This window comes from Xyrauchen texanus, chromosome 4 (assembly GCF_025860055.1).
Source record: "Xyrauchen texanus isolate HMW12.3.18 chromosome 4, RBS_HiC_50CHRs, whole genome shotgun sequence".
In the NCBI taxonomy this organism is placed as follows: domain Eukaryota; kingdom Metazoa; phylum Chordata; class Actinopteri; order Cypriniformes; family Catostomidae; genus Xyrauchen; species Xyrauchen texanus.
In genome coordinates, this window is record NC_068279.1 from 3,537,147 (window position 1) to 3,556,299 (window position 19,153).

The window sequence follows — 19,153 nt, forward strand, 5'->3', positions numbered from 1 at the left end:
TTGCACCACTAAAATGTAAAGATAAAACATACAGTTGAAGTCATAAGTTTACATACACTTATGTTGAAGTAATTAAAACTAATTTTTTAACCCATCCACAGATTTCATATTAGCAAACTATAGTTTGGGCAAGTCATTTAGGACATCTACTTTGTGCATGACAACAATTCCAACAATTGTTTACAGACAAATTGTTTCACTTTTAATTGACTATAAATCGCAATTCCAGTGGGTAAATTAACTGTGCCTTTAAGCAGCTTGGAAAATTCCAGAAAATTATGTCAAGCCATTATACAATTAACTTCTGATAGGAGGTGTACTGAATTGGAGGTGTACCTGTGGATGTATTTTAAAGCCTATCTTCAAACTCAGTGGCTCTTTGTTTGATATCATTGGAAAATCAAAAGAGATCTTTGTGGACCTCAACATGTCTGGTTCATCCTTGGGAGCAATTTCCAAAACCATGAAGGTACCAAGTTCATCTGTACAAACAACAGTACACAAGTATAAACCCCATGGGACCACGCAGCCATCATACCGCTCAGGAAGGAGACGCATTGTGTCTCCTAAAGATTAACGTAGTTTGGTGCAAAAAGTGAAGATGCTGGAGGAAACAGGTAGACAAGTATCTATATCCACAGTAAAACGAGTCCTATATTGACATCATCTAAAAGGCTGCTTAGCAAGTAAGAAGCCACTCCTCCAAAACTGCCATAAAAAAGCCAGACTACAGTTTGCAAGTGCACATGGGGGACAAAGATCTTACTATTGGGAGAAATGTCCTCTGGTTCAATGAAACAAAAATTGAACTGTTGGCCATAATGACGATAGTTTTTTTTGGAGGATAAAGGGTGAGACTTGCAAGCCGAAGAACACCATCCCAACCATGAATCATGGGGGTGACTGCATCATGTTGTGGGGGTGCTTTGCTGCAAGAGGGACTGGTGCACTTCACAAAAGAGATGGCATCATGAGGAAGGAAAATGATGTGGATATATTGAAGCAACTTCTCAAGACATCAGCCAGGAAGTTAAAGTTTGGTCGCAAATGGGTCTTCCAAATGGACAATGATCCCAAGCGTGCCTCCAAAGTTGTGGCAAAATGGCTTAAGAACAACAAAGTCAAGATATTAGAGTGGCCATCACAACGCCCTGACCTCAATCCGAAAGAACATTTGTGGGCAGAACTGAAAAAGTGTGTGTGAGCAAGGAGCCCTACAAACCTGACTCAGTTGCACCAGTTCTTTCTGGAGGAATGGGCCAAAATTCCAGCAACTTATTGTGAGAAGCTTGTGGAAGGATACCCAAAACGTTTGACCAAAGTTAAACAATTTAAAGACAATGCTACAAAATACTAACAAAGTGTATGTAAACCTCTGACCCACTGGGAATGTGATGAAAGAAATAAAAGCAGAAATAAATAATTCTCTCTACAATATTTCTGACATTTTACATTCTTAAAATCAAGTAGTTATCCTAACTGACCCAAGAAAGGGAATGTTTTCTACGATGTTTCCTAAATGTCAGGAATTGTGGTAAAACGTGTGTTTAAATGTATTTGGTAATAAACTAAACATCGCAAACTCCTCCTTTTGTGTAGCACAAGGGGTTGTAGGGGTTGTTTTACCCTAAAAAAAACATGCATGGATGCACACTTTGAAAATCAAATTGAATTGGTACAACATCCAAGCACATTTAGTGTATGATTTTCAACACACTTTAATTTGGAATACACTAATCTTAATCTCTCATACAGTACTGTTCAGGATGTATAGTATGCAAATTCAACAGTTACCAATGTGCAAACTATCCATCTTAACTAACTAAAGCAAGTATGCTACAGCAGTTTACCTAAACTTTTCAAAAGGATGCATCTCCAGAACAGCGCTGAGAGCCCCTGTCGTAATACGAAAACTCAACTCAAATCCCAAAGTATCCTATGTGAGTGTCCCACTTGATATGACAGTATAAACAGCTAAAAGGTGATCCTGACGTGACTCTAATGTGAGTTTCCTCTGACCTGCAGCTGCAGGAAGGGAATGTTGAAGAAGCGATGGAGATATTTGAGACCAAAGCCGTTCTTCATGGAGGACTCGGCGTAGTGGATGTAGGAGGAGCCTGGAGGTCTGAAATCAGAGACGTTTTTGGGATAAAGAAAAAGTTGTGCAATGACTGACAGATAAAACAATTTTCACAAGAGCTTTGCATGGTACTGTACATGAGATATTTTTAACTTGGGGTGAAGTGTGTGTGATCTCTGCACCTTTAGAGGCACCTGATGGAATTGCACAAATAACGACTGCTTTTAAGCAGGTTTCACAAACACTTGAGGGTTAATCGTGTGCATGCATCTGGCTGTTAACTGCACTGCCAACCTGTTCAGACTGTTGATAAAGTCTCTGATGTCATCGGGTAAGATGACCCGGTGCTCGCCCATATCCCGCTGGTTACCCAGGACACACACGGGGATGTGTGTTGGCACTTTTGGCAACTCCCTCAGAATATAATTGAACGTCCTGCGGCAAAGACAAAGTCTGTGATTTATAGAAAACATACTGTCCCATGTATGAGTATTACTCTGATTTATACTTCATTACAAAGACTCAACATTCTCCAAAGAAATATATATTTACGGCATTTTTCATCAACTTATGAATTGTTGTTACAAATGATCTTATTAGCATATATTTTGCTTAGTTATATGATGTAAAATTACTTCCTGACTTGATACCACCACCCACATAAATGTTGGCAAGAAACACGCTAACATGTCAGCGCCTCTTTAGCAAGCAACATGAACAAGCAAGCAATTAGAAAATTAGTTTTCGCAATTACTGCAGGATGAAACCAAGCTTAACCATTTTTATGGTAATTCTGCTGCTGTCTGATAAATGATTCTGATCAAATATTGACCAAGCGTATGAAAAATCAAGAGGGCATACACAGAGTTGAGGGTCACAGCCGATGTTCATTTAGTGATCTGATGTAATAATTCAATAAAGTTCCTTTTTACTCAAACTAGGGGTAGGCAGTATGAACAAAAATCATGGAGCATAACCGTATGAATAATTCTATATTACAATATAGGTATTTTCGAAATACTAAATAATGGTTATTAACAAGGCTGTGAATTGATCAAAAAATTTTAACTAATTGATCACACTTTTCTGTGATTTATCATGATTAATCATGGTACAAATTACAGTACATTACAAAAAGATTGTTTATCTTGCATGGCAGCTCTGTGGCCACTGGTGTATGTGTGTGAATGGGTGATTGGGACACAGTGTAAAGCGCTTTGGTAACCTTTAAGGTTTAAAAAAAAAAGCGCTATATAAGTGCAGACCATTTACCATTTTTTGCATTGAGGAGAGGCTTCCGTCTGGCCACTCTGCCATAAAGCCCAGATCGGGAGTGTTGCAGTGATGGTCGTCCTTCTGCAAGTTTCTCCCATCTCCACACATGATCTCTGGGGCTTAACCAGAGTGACCATCAGGTTCTTGGTCCCCACTCTTACCAAGGCCCTTCTCCACCGATTGCTCAGTTTGGCCGTGCGGCCAACACTAGGAAGAGTCCTGGTTGTTCAAAACTTCATCCATTTAAGAAGGTCATTTAAGGTGTGTGCCTTTCCAAATCACGTCCAGTCAATTGAATTTACCACAGGTGTACTCCAATCAAAGTGATAAAAAAAACAAAGGGTCTGAATACTTATGTCAATGTGATATTTCAGTTTTTTCTTTTTAATAAATTGTGGACCCTAAATGGTGTGCTTGGGTCAGAAGGAAAGACCAATACTGCAGTGCAGCTCCAATGGGAAAAGATAAACCTTTAAGAGTCAGAACCTTTAAGAGACCCTGGGGTAGCATTAGGTTTCATTGCTTTGTTCCTGACAGCGGTCTAGACTCTACTGAGAACCCAACACCTCATTATAGTACCTGTCCTGACCACGGACAGCTGTCAGACCAAAAAGACGAACAGGAACAGGAACGGAGTGATAGAGCAAGAGGAGAGGGAGATGAAGGTGTGGTTTCGAGAGAGTGGATGTGGAATGAAGGAAGAACAGAAGGATCAGGAGGTTCCTCACCACTGTTTGGTGATGTCAAACATCATGATCACACCGTTACAGTTCTTATATACGTCCAGGAATTCTGCGTCGAGAGCGGGTTCTGCTTCCGACTGCACAGAGAGCAAAACACTGACAAAATAATGCACAAAATAACAACCATGACATCTCATTTCCTGATGACTGAGCGTTAAAATTAGCATGCAATCTGTCACATTGTTTATGGGTTACATAATGTGATATTTCAAGATGTTAAAAGATTATTAAGAAATTACATGTATTAATATTAAAGGGACAGTTTACCCAAAAAAATAAAAATTATCTCATCATTTACTCACACTCATGCCATCCCAGATGTGTATAACTTTCTTTTTTCAGCAGAACACATTTGAAGAAAAATAGAAATATATCTCAGCTCAATAGGTCCTTAAAATGGAGTGGTGGTGGTGTAGTGGTCTAAACCACATAACTGGTAATCTGGTAATCAGAAGGTTGCTGGTTCAAGCCCCACAGCCACCACCATTGTGTCCTTGAGCAAGGCACTTAACTCCAGGTTGCTCCGGGGGGATTGTCCCTGTAATAAGGGCTCTGTAGGCTGCTTTGGATAAAAATAAATTAAAATGTAAACGTAAAATGCAAGTGGATGGTGATCAGACCTTTGAAGATCCAAAAATCACAGACAGTCAGCATAAACGTCATTCATGCATACCTGACACCAGCAATACAATCGCTTTTGGTGTGCGAAAAAGATCAATATTTAAGTACTTTTTGACTATAAACCAGTGTCGCACGTGCGTCAGTTCTCGCATGAACATGCCAACAGGATTATGTCACACACTCATACTGCCGCTGACCGGAAATTATGCTTTATAATACAAAAGTACTTAAATATTGATCATTTTCACACCAAAAGCAATTGTATTGCTTTAGAAGACATTAATTTAACCGCTGGTGTCGTATGGATGACATTTATGCTGGCTGTCTGTGATTTTTGGACCAATCCAATCACCATCCACTTGCATTTTAAGGACCAACTGAGCTGAGATTGTTTTCTATTTTTCTTCAAATGTGTTCTGCTGAAGAATGAAAGTCATACACACCTGGGATGGCATGAGGGTGAATAAATGAGAGAATTTTCATTTTTGGATGTACTAAACCTTTAACAGTTTTTTTTTTTTCAAGATACTGGTCAGATTTGAAAAAGGAATAAATTAATTTAATAAAACCTGCCAAGAACATGTGCAGGTCATGTTTTACCTAAAATTCTAAAGAAAGAAATAAGAGGATGAAAGAAATAACCAAGCCCTCCAAAGAGCACAAGGGAGGTGCTCGTGAGCACCCTTCTGAGCACTAAAATGACAAATGAGACACCCTACGTTCTCGTGGACTTCATGGGCATAAGCAAAATGACCAAAAGTCTACATCAAGTGTGCCATTTGGAACCAAGCCTATATTTTGCATTCTGCATAGACAGTATATTTTTATTTCATGATGATATATTCATTATTGTATTTGTTGTAATGACAGTAACAATTTTTGCATTACAGTAATGAGAATTGCCATTGAGAGAAATACACAAAACTTGTTCATTTTGTGTATTTTTTTGTTTTGCATTTAAATTTGGGACATTTGTCCCAAAAATTGGCAGACTTTTATTGTTTCACTTCAAAACAAAACTTGCACTTTGAAATAAAAAACATGCAATCATCGTCCAGCAGATATACTAACTACTAACAAAACTGTTTAAAACTAAATGAATACCTCTTGAGGTTCATTTTCCAGTTTCAAATTCTCCCCACGTTTCTTCCCTTTTCCTGCAGTAGAAAAATACAGTTGTTAAAATTAGCGTGGCAGTACTTCCACAAGAGATATGAGAAAATGAATATTCATACATAAATTACCCAGCCAGAATCCACCAAAGCTGCCAAGCTTAAAGTTCAGTGTCCTCTGTTTACCTTAGTCACCATTCACTTTTAATGTTAAGAAAAAGATTAAGGGAAAGTAAATGGTGACTGAGGCTAACAGTCTGCCAAACATCTCTATTTGTGTTCCACTGAAGACAGAAAGTCAAACAGGTTTGAAACAGCATGAGGGTGAGTAAATAAAGGGAAAGAGACTGTGAGAAATAATCCCATTTCAATGGTAGTAAATCATTTCTACAGTCATTTGAACAAGCTGTAAACTAATTATATATTTCAATCCAAATTGTGGTCCATTATAAATGTAACAAATCACATGCCCCTATTTAAAGGAAAGGTGCAGTGGGAAAAACAGACATCTGATTTAAATGTAAATACAAAAGGAGAGTCTAAAAATAGCACAGGATACTGAACATAATTTCTATTCTAAGCACAGTTTTAGAGTAAAAGAAAAGAAAAACACACACACACACACACACACACACACACACACACACACACACACACACACACACACACACACACACCTAATAGGCTACTATCAGTCCATTCTCACCTACACCCTCTGGAAGAGGAAGCTTTTGTCCTTTGAGTATTTGCGGACAACAAAAACAAGTAAAATGCAAAATTACCCACAAAATTGAAAACATAAAATTAACATTTCTTTAGGTCTAAATTAGGGGTGTAATGATTCACTTGTTATCTCGATGCATCGATTACTTATCCTGCCCATCTATATGCATCGATCTTGAAAAATGATTTTTTTGCCAATGTGTGAAAGGCTTGTAACGCAACTTAAAAAATGTGCCCTTCCCGGACTTCCAAGGTTGCCTATTAAATCATGTGGACTGATTTTCATGCGAAGGGAGCGGGTCGCATTTGCCCGGGAAAATCCAAAGGATGTGACGTTTATGCGCACTCCCGAGAGCCTTGCATCAGACAGTAATAGCTTCTCTTCCGCTATTCAACAGTGACAACAAACTGCAACACTAGGTAACGTTATCTTACAGATGAGATCCAGCAAACGTCCGGCTCCCGGCACAACACCGACTCCTACACAAACTCAGAGTAAGCCAAAAAAACTAACATTTATCTACTGAATCCCATCTGGCTAAGCAGGAACACAATCATGGTCGAGCGAAGACTAGAGTGAACATCGGCAGGGCATTTGATTCCTGGAGGAACCTTCGTTCAGTTTTGGGGGTCAAAACAGTCCCTGAATTGGCGTTCTTCTTATTGGACAGGTAAGCTTACATAACTGCCATAAGGATTGATCTGTGTCATTTTAGCTAACTTGATCTTGCCTGCACAGTAACTGTCATAAACAATGTCAATCTGTAATTTTTCAGCAAGGTAAACTACAATAACACATAAAATTAATGCTAGACAATGTTCAAGATAATGCAAAACGCTCCATTCATTAGTGTAACATTTACATTTATGCATTTGGCAGACGCTTTTATCCAAAGCAACTTACAGTGCACTTATTACAGGGACAATCCCCCCCGGAACAACCTGGAGTTAAGTGCCTTGCTCAAGGACACAATGGTGGTGGCTGTGGGGATCGAACCAGCGACCTTCTGATTAACAGTTTACCAGTTATGTGGTTTAGACCACTAGACAATATATTATTATAAAACAATAGTGCATCAAAATATCAAAATGACAGTTCTGATTGAATCACATCAATACTGACTTGTGTCAACATATTTATAATGTACAGACTAATTTATAAACAGCTGTCAACATCCACCAAATTTAGCTAACAGCTATTGATGAAGCTGGCTAGGAAAAAGGAAATACAGCGCCGTTATATCCTGTATTTAATGCATCCTTTATTAACGTTCAAATAATGAGGAAGCGGGCTGTATAAATAAACACAAACTCCAAAGTCTGTGTGGTCAGAGCCGCTTATACGAGTCAGTGAAAAATAGCGTGAGAGAGTTTCCAAATTCTCCTGGCTGATACATTGTCTCGCGCGGACATGCTCATCACTGCCACACGCTAGCTGCAGCTAGATTTAGTTTATAGTGATTGCTCGCGACACATATATATTAATCGCTATATATTGAATTATTATTATTTGTTGTTAAGCAAATATTTATATATGTAATTTAATTAATAAATCTGCATCTCATGTAATTACAAATTTGATTGATAGCCCTAATATTATTTATATATTCTCCTATTGTTACTGATAAATATAATAATAAATATTTATTGTTATCATTTAGGGCTGTCAATCGATGAAAACTTTTAATCGAATAAATCACAATTAATTACCTACATCATTATTTGCTGAGAAAGGCCCACCAAATAAAGATAATTCGTATAATGCATAGTAATTAAAATATTTATAAATATAATACGTAGTAATCAATACATTTACATTTATACATTTGGCAGACGCTTTTATCTAAAGCGACTTACAGTGCACTTATTACAGGGACAATCCCCCCCAGAGCAACCTGGAGTTAAGTGTCTTGCTCAAGGACACAATGGTGGTGGCTGTGGGGATCAAACCAGCAACCTTCTGATTACCAGTTATGTGCTTTAGCCCACTACACCACCACCATCAACCAATACGTAATATGGATTGTAATTCAGTTTGAAATAAATTGCATTATTGCATTACAGATGAATAAATGCATTGATTTATATATGAATATATTGTTTGTGTTATTCTCATATCATTGAACAATCCTACAGCGGTTCGTCAATGTGTCTAGATCTCACAGGACGCGTTCTTGCGTTCCACCTGCACACTTTTTAATTGTTGCTCTATGTAAATCTGCCCCAGACGGACACGTGTGGAGCGTCTCACTGGTATTCAGCGTCATAAACACCTTGTTTTTAGGACACATTAAGTTACAAATAGTGAAATTTAAAATCGCATCTAAAGATTCCTGTATTCTGTTTAGCTTCCTCGTCAGTGAGCAATAAGAGGCTGCGCTGCTTGTGAGTTTTGTTGAGGTGCACTGCCACCTACTGACGTGGGTTGTAAAAACAGATGTACTTCAATCTTGAATAGCTTGTTTGGCAAGATAATCTGTTCTTTTATTAAGGAGTTTACGTGCACGTCAGGGGGCATGATTAATTGCAGGGGGATTTGAACACATAATTTTTTATATATAATTAATAGCACTAAATGAACACGTTAAATAAACAGCCCTAATAACAATAAACATTTTCTGATATCTAAAATAAGGTCTCGTATATACAGTATATCTGGAACAAACACAATCAAGATCCCAATTAGAGTGTAAGCATCAAACTGGAACACGTTTAAATTACATTTTAAATTCAATACAAGTAACAATTACAAATGTTTCAGAAAATAGTAGCATTTCATTAAATGCTTAAGACATTGCAAACCGGATAGACGTAGAATGCCACAGAGGGTCTTTGAAACCTTTTGAACGATGGCTCAAATGAATTGGTGAAATTATTTATTTATTTATTTATTTTTATTGCAAATTTGACTTGCAAACTTTCGTACTAGGTCTTGTTCCTTCAACCAAGCCACTCATTTCAGAGTTCTTCCTAAAGACTCACCTTTATCTACCACATCCCAGACTTCAACTTTCACTACATCATCTGTTGCTGTGGGGGAAAACAAAGACAAACACAAAAGACTCTTAGTTTTAAAGAGATACTGTCCACACGTTTTGATATTTATTCAACGCCTGATATAGAGCTTCTCGTTTCTGTCTATATAAATGATTTTAGATCATCATCTAGATCTTTGGGGGTGGGACAAAATACTTCATAAAGGATCATCTATACCAGTGGTTTTCAACTGGTGGCCCTAAAATGTGTTGCAGTAGGTCTGTTCTGTTAGGGTCGCAAACAGCAAGGAAAGCAATGCTAAATGCAAAAAATAAATAAATTACAGCTAACCATATATCCATGCAGTAATGATGGAACAGACTCATACAATTTTAAAGAGAGTAGAAAACGCTCTCTATATTTTTAGTTGTTGATGTCAAAGGCTTGCGTCCAATCAAACTCTACAGGATTTTGGCCCAAATTCATTTTTCAACTGTTAGGAACTAGCCAAATTAGACAGATGCCTACATGAACATAACCAATATGTTCATCCAAACATTGAAAATCAAAGCAAAACAACAACTAAGTAAGGTAAAATTAAAAACCACCAAGTTTACATTAAATGCAAGGTCACTTGCAACAAGGATAAACATGGTTTGTGAGGACCACAATGTGTTTGTGTGGTTCCTGAGAGCATGAAATCCCGTTGTATCTGACACCAAAACATTAGCAGCAGTTCCTTTAAGTCCTGTAAGTTGCGAGGTGGGGCCTCCATGGATCTGACTTGTTGGTCCAGAACATCCCATGGATGCTCAATCAGATTGAGATCTGGGGAAATTGGAGGCCAAGTCAACACCATGAACTCTTGTACCTGGTCTGCAACAATCTTTAGGTAGATGGTACGTGTCAAAGTAACATCCAAATGAAGGCCAGGACCCAAGGTGTCCCAGCACAACATTGCCATGGGGATCACACTGCCTCCACCAGCCTGCCTTCTTCCCATGGTGCATCCTTCTGTCATCTCTTCCCCAGGTAAACGACGCACATGCACCCGGCCGTCTACATGATCTAAAAGAAAACGTGATTCATCAGATCAGGCCACCTTCTTCCATTGCTCCATCATCCAGTTCTGATGCTCACGTGTCCATTGTAGGTGCTTTCGGCGGTGAACAGGGGTCAGCATGGGCACTCTGACCATCTACAGTTACGCAGCCCCATACACAGCAAGCTGCGATGCACCATGTGTTCTGACACCTTTCTATCTTGGCCAGCATTACGTTTTTTCAGCAATTTGTGCTAAAGTAGCTCTTCTGTGGGATCGGACCCGACGGGCTACCCTTCACTCCCCACGCGCATCAATGAGCCACAGGTGCCCATGACCTTGTCGCCGGTTCACCAGTTGTCCTTCCTCTGGACGACTTTTGGTAGTTACAAACCACTGCATACAGGGAGCACCCGACAAGACCTACCATTTTGGAGATCCTCTGATGCAGTCGTCTAGCCATCACAATTTGGCCCTTGTCAAAGTCACTCAGATTCTTACGCTTGCCCATATTTCCTGCTTCCAACACATGAAATTTAAAACGGACTGTTTACTTGCTGCCTAATAAATCCCACCCCTTGACAGGTGCCACTGTAATGAGATAATAAAAGTTCTTCATTTCACCTGTCAGTGGGATTTAATGTTGTGGCTGATCAGTATATTCATACATATCTTCAGCGGTCCATAATACCTATTGTTTGATATACGGTGTCTAGATTGTAACTCACTTTTGTAGTTCCAGTGAATGCTGGTGACCTGGATCTCCTGGGTGGGGATGTACTCCTCTAGAAACATTTTCCCTTGAAGTCGATGCCAAAGTGCGCTTTTCCCTGTGTTCCTGTCTCCACGAATAACGATTTTCACTGTTGAGGTACAAACAGACATAAGGCCAGAAATCTGATTCGCTGTCTTAGGCAGTTTAAACTTCTTCAGAGGACTTATTAGAAATGGAAGGATCATAACAATGACATGATGTTTCACACTTACCCTGTGCTAGAATTGCATTGTATATGCACTGATACACCATAGTGTTGGCTACATGTACCTTTATTTTTACAGCTGAAACACTTTGTACCTTGAAATATCTGTCTAAAAAAAGACACCTCTACAAAGCAGGAGTGACTGGAAAAATAGGCCAGTAGGTGGGTGATCATGTATCATTCATGCAATTTTAATTAACACAGAGCTGCGGAAACAGCACGACGGGTATTCACAGCAAGATCAATAAAAACCCTCTAACTGGATGACTGCTGCAGCATCGCATGTCAAAACACAACATCTACACAACCCCATCACACTGTCTGCATGCAAGTAAAGTTACGTCTTATTGTGCATTTAAGACACCGAGACGGTGTTCTGTGGACTTAACATAAAATGCACTGATTTTGGGGTTAAATCTTTGGCCCCAAAATTAAATCAGAATTCTGCAGAATGGACTCTTTAAACACGGTATAAATGTTTTAGGCTGAACTGAGTGGACTGCACTCTTATTGGTAACTACAAGCATAATCAAATAAGCTAAAAAAGTTCATAGATAAACATGCGAGGGGGCAGGAAATGTGCAAAACTTCAAATTCTGCAGAAATATGCAGAGCTCTCTGTGGAGTTCTGCAGGCACAGAATTTCAGAATGACATTTTGCATGACGAAAATTAAGCCTTTTTTTAGTCACTCATTATTGTGAATGGTGAATCTCATAAGACTCTCATTACTGTAATACGTACATTTTTAAAGCAATTTTTAGATTACTGTAACAATTTAATTTAATTTTTTAAATCAATATAATTTTTTTTCTCTCCGTTTCAAAAGTATATCCACAAGACGTGTTAAAATGACTTTAGTAAGACAAAATCGCCTTCAAGGGTCATGGCAATGAAGCGGTCACATTGGATATAACTTTACACGGTGACTTTAGCACACTCATTATCATGTTAACACATAATAATGTTTACCTCTTGTGGCTATACTTCTTATTCAGTGAGTTTGTTCATGTTTATGGACTGGCCCCATTCACTTCTATTTAGTGCTGGGCAAAATAACGAATATTCATGATCTTATCAAAATAACTTGCTGGTGATATTCAATTAAGAATTATCATGAATATTGCAATGATTGCGGTGTGCGTTTTATTTGGCCACTACGTTTCCTAAAGAGTGCGTCATTAGACACGTTTACAATCCTTCAGTGATGCACAATTCATCAATATGACATCAAAACCTTAGTATTGTCATATGTGATTATTAAATCGCAAACGGCTGTGATTCAATGCAATGAATACATGGTGTGTGTGAACCGGTGACAAGATGTTATAACAGTGTTTTAAGCACTCAGAGATGTCCATGTGCATTGTGAAAGCAAAGTGCTGCTACGCTAGCAAAATTTATACAAACCTAAATATGGGAAACAGCATCAAAGAAAAGAAAGAGGTTACAGCGTTTCACCAGATTTGTAATGAACAACATCACAAGCTGTCAAATACACATTGCACTTTCAGATTTCCGTCAAAATAAAAGCACCAGGTGAAGTAAATACGGCAAAAAATATATTACTATTGTGCAAAACAAATATAATCAGCATAATAATAATAAAAATAATAATTCTGTATTATATTGTAATATAACAAATTTCAACTGGGATCCATAATGCAGATTTGGCACATCCTGTTCGTTCACAAAAAATGTTTTAGTTATAATATATGCAGGTAAATATTGCATTTTATTACTGTACCGTTGTATTGTTGCATCTAAATAAAAATTATTATATATCATTCTTCCTTGTGTTCATTTAGTGAAAAAAACTGATGGAAAAATGCTTGGCTATTTTTTTACCTTTATTTCATGCACTAAACATTTTCAGTACAATTGGCAACAATGGCTGCTTGGTTGAAATGATGGTTCCTTTGATAACAACAACACCAAAAAAAACTAAAAACACTTTAAATGCCATTTTAGAACGATTACATAATTATCGTTATATATATATATATATATATATATATATATATATATATATATATATATATATGAAATATTGTCAATAAGCTGAAAAATTAAAAGATACATTTTTTGCAGGCATACCGCCCAGCACTACATCTACTGTAAGTGCCTTACTGTAAATGCAATTAATTAAAAATAATTTAAACAAGGGATGAGTCAAAATGATCTTGTTGTCCACTGTAAAACATTTCTGTAATTTTAACAGTAAAATACTGTAAAAATGCTACAGAAATAAAATGTTAATTGATTAACGAATATTAACTGTAAAATTTAATAATAATTAGTAAGATTTTCCTGAATAATTAACGGTATTGACAATTAACATTGTCTAACAAGAGAGTACATTAACTTATTACAGTAAATTATTGTTAAAATTACAGTAAAAACATGTAATTGGGTGTGACCCATTACATTTCATTATATTTTATGGGAATAGTTGTTTCATCTTATTTTTAATATCAGTTACGTACACTGGACAGTTCTGTTTTATATTTGATGTAGTTTAGTTAATGTTTACTGCATTATTTTAATTTCACATGTGTTACCCTGATGGTGTTTATTGTTTATGTGAGTGACACGGAGCTCTGTCTCTATATGTCTATTGATCATTGCTCCTGGAAGAGACACTATTGATGAACTTCAGGTCATCATGTGCACTTCTGTAGTTGCTACGGTGATTAACAAATACCTTATGAAGTAAAAAGCAGATTTTTACAGTTTCAGAAGGCTAATATCAAGTTTATGATTTTTATTTTTACAGTGCCAATGTGTAAATTACAACCATTTTAAACTGTAAAATGTATAGGTTGTTCTGTAAAGTTGTTTACATTTTCACTGTATTTTTTACATTATTATTAAAAAGCTGCCATTTTATTTTTTTTTAAAAAACCAAAGTATTTTTTTTACAGTGTGGTAATAATAAAAATGATGCCACAAATACTGTTGATTGAGCTTAACTTGTACCGAATCCAGAACATTCCCTTATTAGTACTGAAAGTAGACTTTATTTTCTTTAAGGAGAATATAAGTTTATATTTGATTATTTTGAATTTCAAGTGATATATGACATAGCCTATTGTTTTGTGAGAGTCACCAAGTACCAAGTAGATAAAACAATGTAAATATTCTTCCAAATGTCAACTTTGTCAATAAAGCCTAACTTCGAAATCTAAGTACTGCACTGTTCTAGTGAATAGCTTATTACTTTAGACAAAACACACACAAATAGAACAACTCTCTCTACAGGTCAAACAGAAAACAATGAATGCCTTTAACAGACATGTTCATTGTGAAAACTCTTTGTGAGAGGCTCTCCTCGAAAACGTAATTAAACAAGAAGCTCTTACTGTTGTATTGTACGCCCTTGGCGAATCGTCTCTGTAGACTCTGGTTCATGGATTGCAGGCCAGAGGGAATATTTCTGTCCCTGAGCTGCCCTGCCTCAGAGCCCACCAACTTCTTCAGAGCGGTAAACATCTTGATCCAAAGCTCTTCAACAGTCCGAGAACACTAAAGATCGACTTTTCAAGGTTTCTTAACCAAACATATTGATAGCAGATTTGACTTCAGCAGCAATTTCCTGCCATCTGGAACAGCAGGTCAAAAGGTGGTTCAATATACTGAGCTCCAGAAGGTTTTTTTTTTTTTTTATGATGGTGACCTTTTACCTCAACAGTTCACAATTCTAAAATGTGCCATTTTGGCTCTGTATATGTTGATATCTGTCCATCCTGGTCTTTTGGCATCACCTGTATGAAAAACAATAGAACATTAATTACAAGACTAAAATAAAGTATTAGCAGCTTTTGGTATAACCTCACACAAGCATTAGAAACGACGTAACTTTAATAATAACATTGTATATTTACTGTATATACATACGTTATATATATATATATATATTCACCAATCAGCCACAACATTAAAACCACCTGCCTAACATTGTTTTGGTCCCCATCGTGCCACCAAAACAGCACAAACTCACATCCCACAACAGCATTCAGACATTATATTCTTCTCAGCACAAAGTGGTTATCTGAGTTACCATAGACTTTATTAGTTTGAACCAGTCTGGCCATTCTCTGTTGAACTCTCTCATTAACAAGAACTGCCGCTCACTGGATGTTTTTTGTTTTTGGCACCATTCTGAGTAAATCCAAGAGACTGTTGTGTGTGAAAATCCCAGAAATACTCAAACCAGCCCATTTTGCACCAATTCATCCCCAATTTGGAATGCCCAATTCCCAATGTGCTTTAAGTCCTCGTGGTGGTGTAGTGACTCGCCTCAATCCGGGTGGAGGACGAATCTCAGTTGCCTCCGCGTCTCAGACCGTCAATCCGCACATCTTATCACATGGCTTTTTTGAATGCGGGAAATAATCCTAAATGCTTTGAACCCAGCAGACTTTTACTTCTGAGATGACGGTATAATATCCATTAATAATGCTGCATGACTTGATTGAAATTGCAATGTGGCCTTGCGCGATTACAAGACCTTAAGAAGCTACGTTTCAAAATATGATCTGCATCCAGCGCTTCAGTCAGCTCTGTGTGAGCAAGCGGCGCCCTCTAGCGGTCTGGACGGCATTATCCATTAAAAACAAAATAATACAGAATTTAAAAGGGGGTTTGTTACATAGGTTAAACATTTTTTTTTTTTCAATTATGGGATTGATATTTCCATGGCATTGGCAACATATGCATAGTATGAAACTGAAATGTTCCATCTTTTCCAGTCCATACACATAAAATGTGAGTTCTGTTGTATTGGACTGCAAAAACAGAAGTGGACATTTTTTTTAAGAACAAAATAACTGTATTTCTTATCAATCAGTATCAGTAATTTGTATTTTTTTAAATATGTTTATCTTCCATTTATCTTTTATTGTGGCTCTCTTAAAAATGTTGGAAAATCCATGTTCAATAGTAATTATTGTTAGAACAATAAAAAAGCTTTTGTACTGTTTTCTTTTTTGTTATTAAAGCATAATTCCTGAGCAAAACAGTGATCTGAAGACAAAATAAGTTGAGTGACAAAATATTGATATTGTTATCTGCAATAGCCGTATTTTTATATAGTTTTTTGTTCAAATTAGGGGTGTAATGGTTCACTCATCTCACTATTCGGTTCACGATACTGAACTCACGGTTCGGTTCATGATTCTGTAAACTAAGCCTGAAACAAGAAAAGTTAAGACTGAAAGATATATTTTGTTTTGTTATTTATTTTAAGACATATGCAAAAAAGTTCCTTCCTTTAAAATGTTGCTAAAAGTACTGTTCTTAAAAGCGCTAAATGATCCATTAGAGATGTACTGGGACTAAAAATCAGCCCAGAACAGGGCAATGTCGACACCAAATGGAAATATGAGCTAATAATTCTGCTTACTGAAAATACAAAATTATATTAAATTCATATGCTGCTTACACACTGTCAAATAGTGTTTTTCTAAAATAATGCTTACGTCTAAATATTATTTTCCACAAAAATAAATATTTAATGGCATGCTTATTCGGCTAAATTATAATTTACTGATGAACAGTGTTGGGTAAGTTACTCTAAAAAGTAATTACATATAACTACTACTAACTACGAATTACATCTACAGTGTAATTAGATTACTGTACTAATTACTCTGTCTGAAAAGTAACTTAATTACGTTTTAAAACCCTTATCCACCTCGACCAGATGAAATATGCAAAGATAGACACAAAACTGTTCTTTTAATTCTTTCAAATAAATCATATAAAATCAAATAAATTATTCATGAACTGGCCAACGAATTTAAGGGGGCAGCGTTAAAATAGAAAACATATATTTTAACATTAGACGTTAAATTAACTTATTGTTTTATATAGAATTGTTCCAGAGTCTACATCAGAAGTAACTGTAATTAAAAGACTGAAAAATGAAGAGTAATCCCTTACTTTACTTGTTAGTAATTTAATTAGAGTATTTGATTACTTAGTAACGCATTACACCCAACACTGCTCATGAAATTAAATCAGACATGGCATTTGACATTAGTAATATTAAATTCTCAACAAGCATTATTAAACATTATATTCAGCATTATATATCATTATAGAAAAATCCATCCATCAATATAACAATACAAGCATCAGACACAGAGCAAGTAACAGAAACAACAGCCAGAAACAGTGTTATATTCTAGAATAACGTTAGGATATATCATCATTTTATTAATTGGTTGAATTAGATTATAACCTCACACAAATCCAGGAGCAGCAAAAACAACATTCAGTTCGACTGATAAAACCTTACAGGAAACGAAGACAGCTGACCTATGAAACCAAAGCACCAAGGTGAGGGAGATCCAGCACTGCTAAAGCGACGTGTCCGTGAAAATCCAAAATAACAGCACCATTACATTGAAACTCAGTAGCGCTGTTTTAATAATAACCCAATTACCTGGTTCATTGTCTTCGTTTGGGGAATTTCAGTCACGTAGTGTTGCTCCGTGACGTATAAAGCAGCGTATTTTCTGTGGTGAGGGAAACATTTCCGTAGCATCCCTCTCTCATCTCTCAGTCTCTCTCAGACAGCTATGGAATGCCGTTAGGAGAGACGCGCGCGTCGGGGGCGCGCTTGAGCTGCAGCGCCTCTAGCGGTAGGATGATGTAACGACTGCTCTGTGACGCCTCTAATGGTAGGATCGTGAACCAGCCGCTCTCAGGCGCCACTAGCGGTAGAATGATGAACAACCGCTCTTTTATTAACACTGGGAAAATAATGTGGGTAAAAAAGTCTACATTTTGTCAATAATTTTAACATGAAGAGATAGTTTGATCTGCCACTCCAGGTATTCCTCAGTTAAGGTATCTTATAGCATGTGAAATAAAATGTTTCACATTTAGTGGAATATATATATATGTATGTATTAATTATTATTATAAGAGAATTTGCATCAGTATACCTTTAGATTGCTATTTTTAACAAATAAGTGTTTCCTATGGTATTCAATGCATTTTGCACTGGTACATTTTTTTAATACAATGTACCAGTGCACATTATATATTTATTTGTTTTCTAAAAAGACAAATGAGTGCCCTATTCATATAAAAGGCTACTATATCATGTTGATCTTCTGTGTGACAATGGTGAATTTCGTGTGTTCCATATGTGTGTGGGAACATCCTCATTATACATGCTATTTTTCACTCAAAGTGGTGCTGATGTTCAAGTGATTAACTTGATTTACATTTGACATATTGATGAAGTAACACAGAAGTAAACTATAGCAAGTGTAACACGTGAACAGTATGATTTGACTTTTGCCATTTGGGTGTACATCCAGAGGAGAATTTGGTCTGGTTTCTCCCAAGATTTTTATTTAATGTAATTTAATTAAATTTTGTATCTTCTACTAATAAACATCTTGTGAAGTTTTGGGTCCTGGCCACAGTTCTTTGAATTAAAATGAACTGCTCTACTGTATGTAAAACACATGCTGAAACAATTACTCTAGCGCGCCTCTAGCGGTAGGATTATGCACTGCTGCTTCATTATCTACACTACAAAAAAATCAAAACTAGTCATTACATTCTGGGCGCCCTATGCTTTTT

At 36.8% G+C, this 19,153-nt stretch overlaps 1 protein-coding gene across 2 annotated transcripts in view; it reads right to left on the bottom strand.

Annotated features, from left to right (window-relative positions):
- Positions 1 to 18,118, bottom strand: part of LOC127642933 (rab-like protein 6) — a 39,021-nt gene extending 20,903 nt beyond the window's left edge. Inside the window, exons 1-9 of one of the 2 annotated variants that reach the window (XM_052125386.1) lie at positions 18,000 to 18,118; positions 15,235 to 15,315; positions 14,914 to 15,153; positions 11,301 to 11,435; positions 9,537 to 9,584; positions 5,824 to 5,876; positions 4,084 to 4,175; positions 2,375 to 2,515; positions 2,020 to 2,125 (exon numbers count right to left, since the gene is read on the bottom strand). In XM_052125386.1, the coding sequence (XP_051981346.1) occupies positions 2,020 to 2,125; positions 2,375 to 2,515; positions 4,084 to 4,175; positions 5,824 to 5,876; positions 9,537 to 9,584; positions 11,301 to 11,435; positions 14,914 to 15,043 (705 nt within the window). In that variant the 5' untranslated portion in view covers positions 15,044 to 15,153; positions 15,235 to 15,315; positions 18,000 to 18,118. Of the gene's footprint in view, positions 1 to 2,019; positions 2,126 to 2,374; positions 2,516 to 4,083; positions 4,176 to 5,823; positions 5,877 to 9,536; positions 9,585 to 11,300; positions 11,436 to 14,913; positions 15,316 to 17,999 lie in introns of both variants that reach the window. The other variant, XM_052125385.1, reaches the window with a different exon arrangement.
- Between the last annotated feature and the right edge of the window lie 1,035 nt (positions 18,119 to 19,153).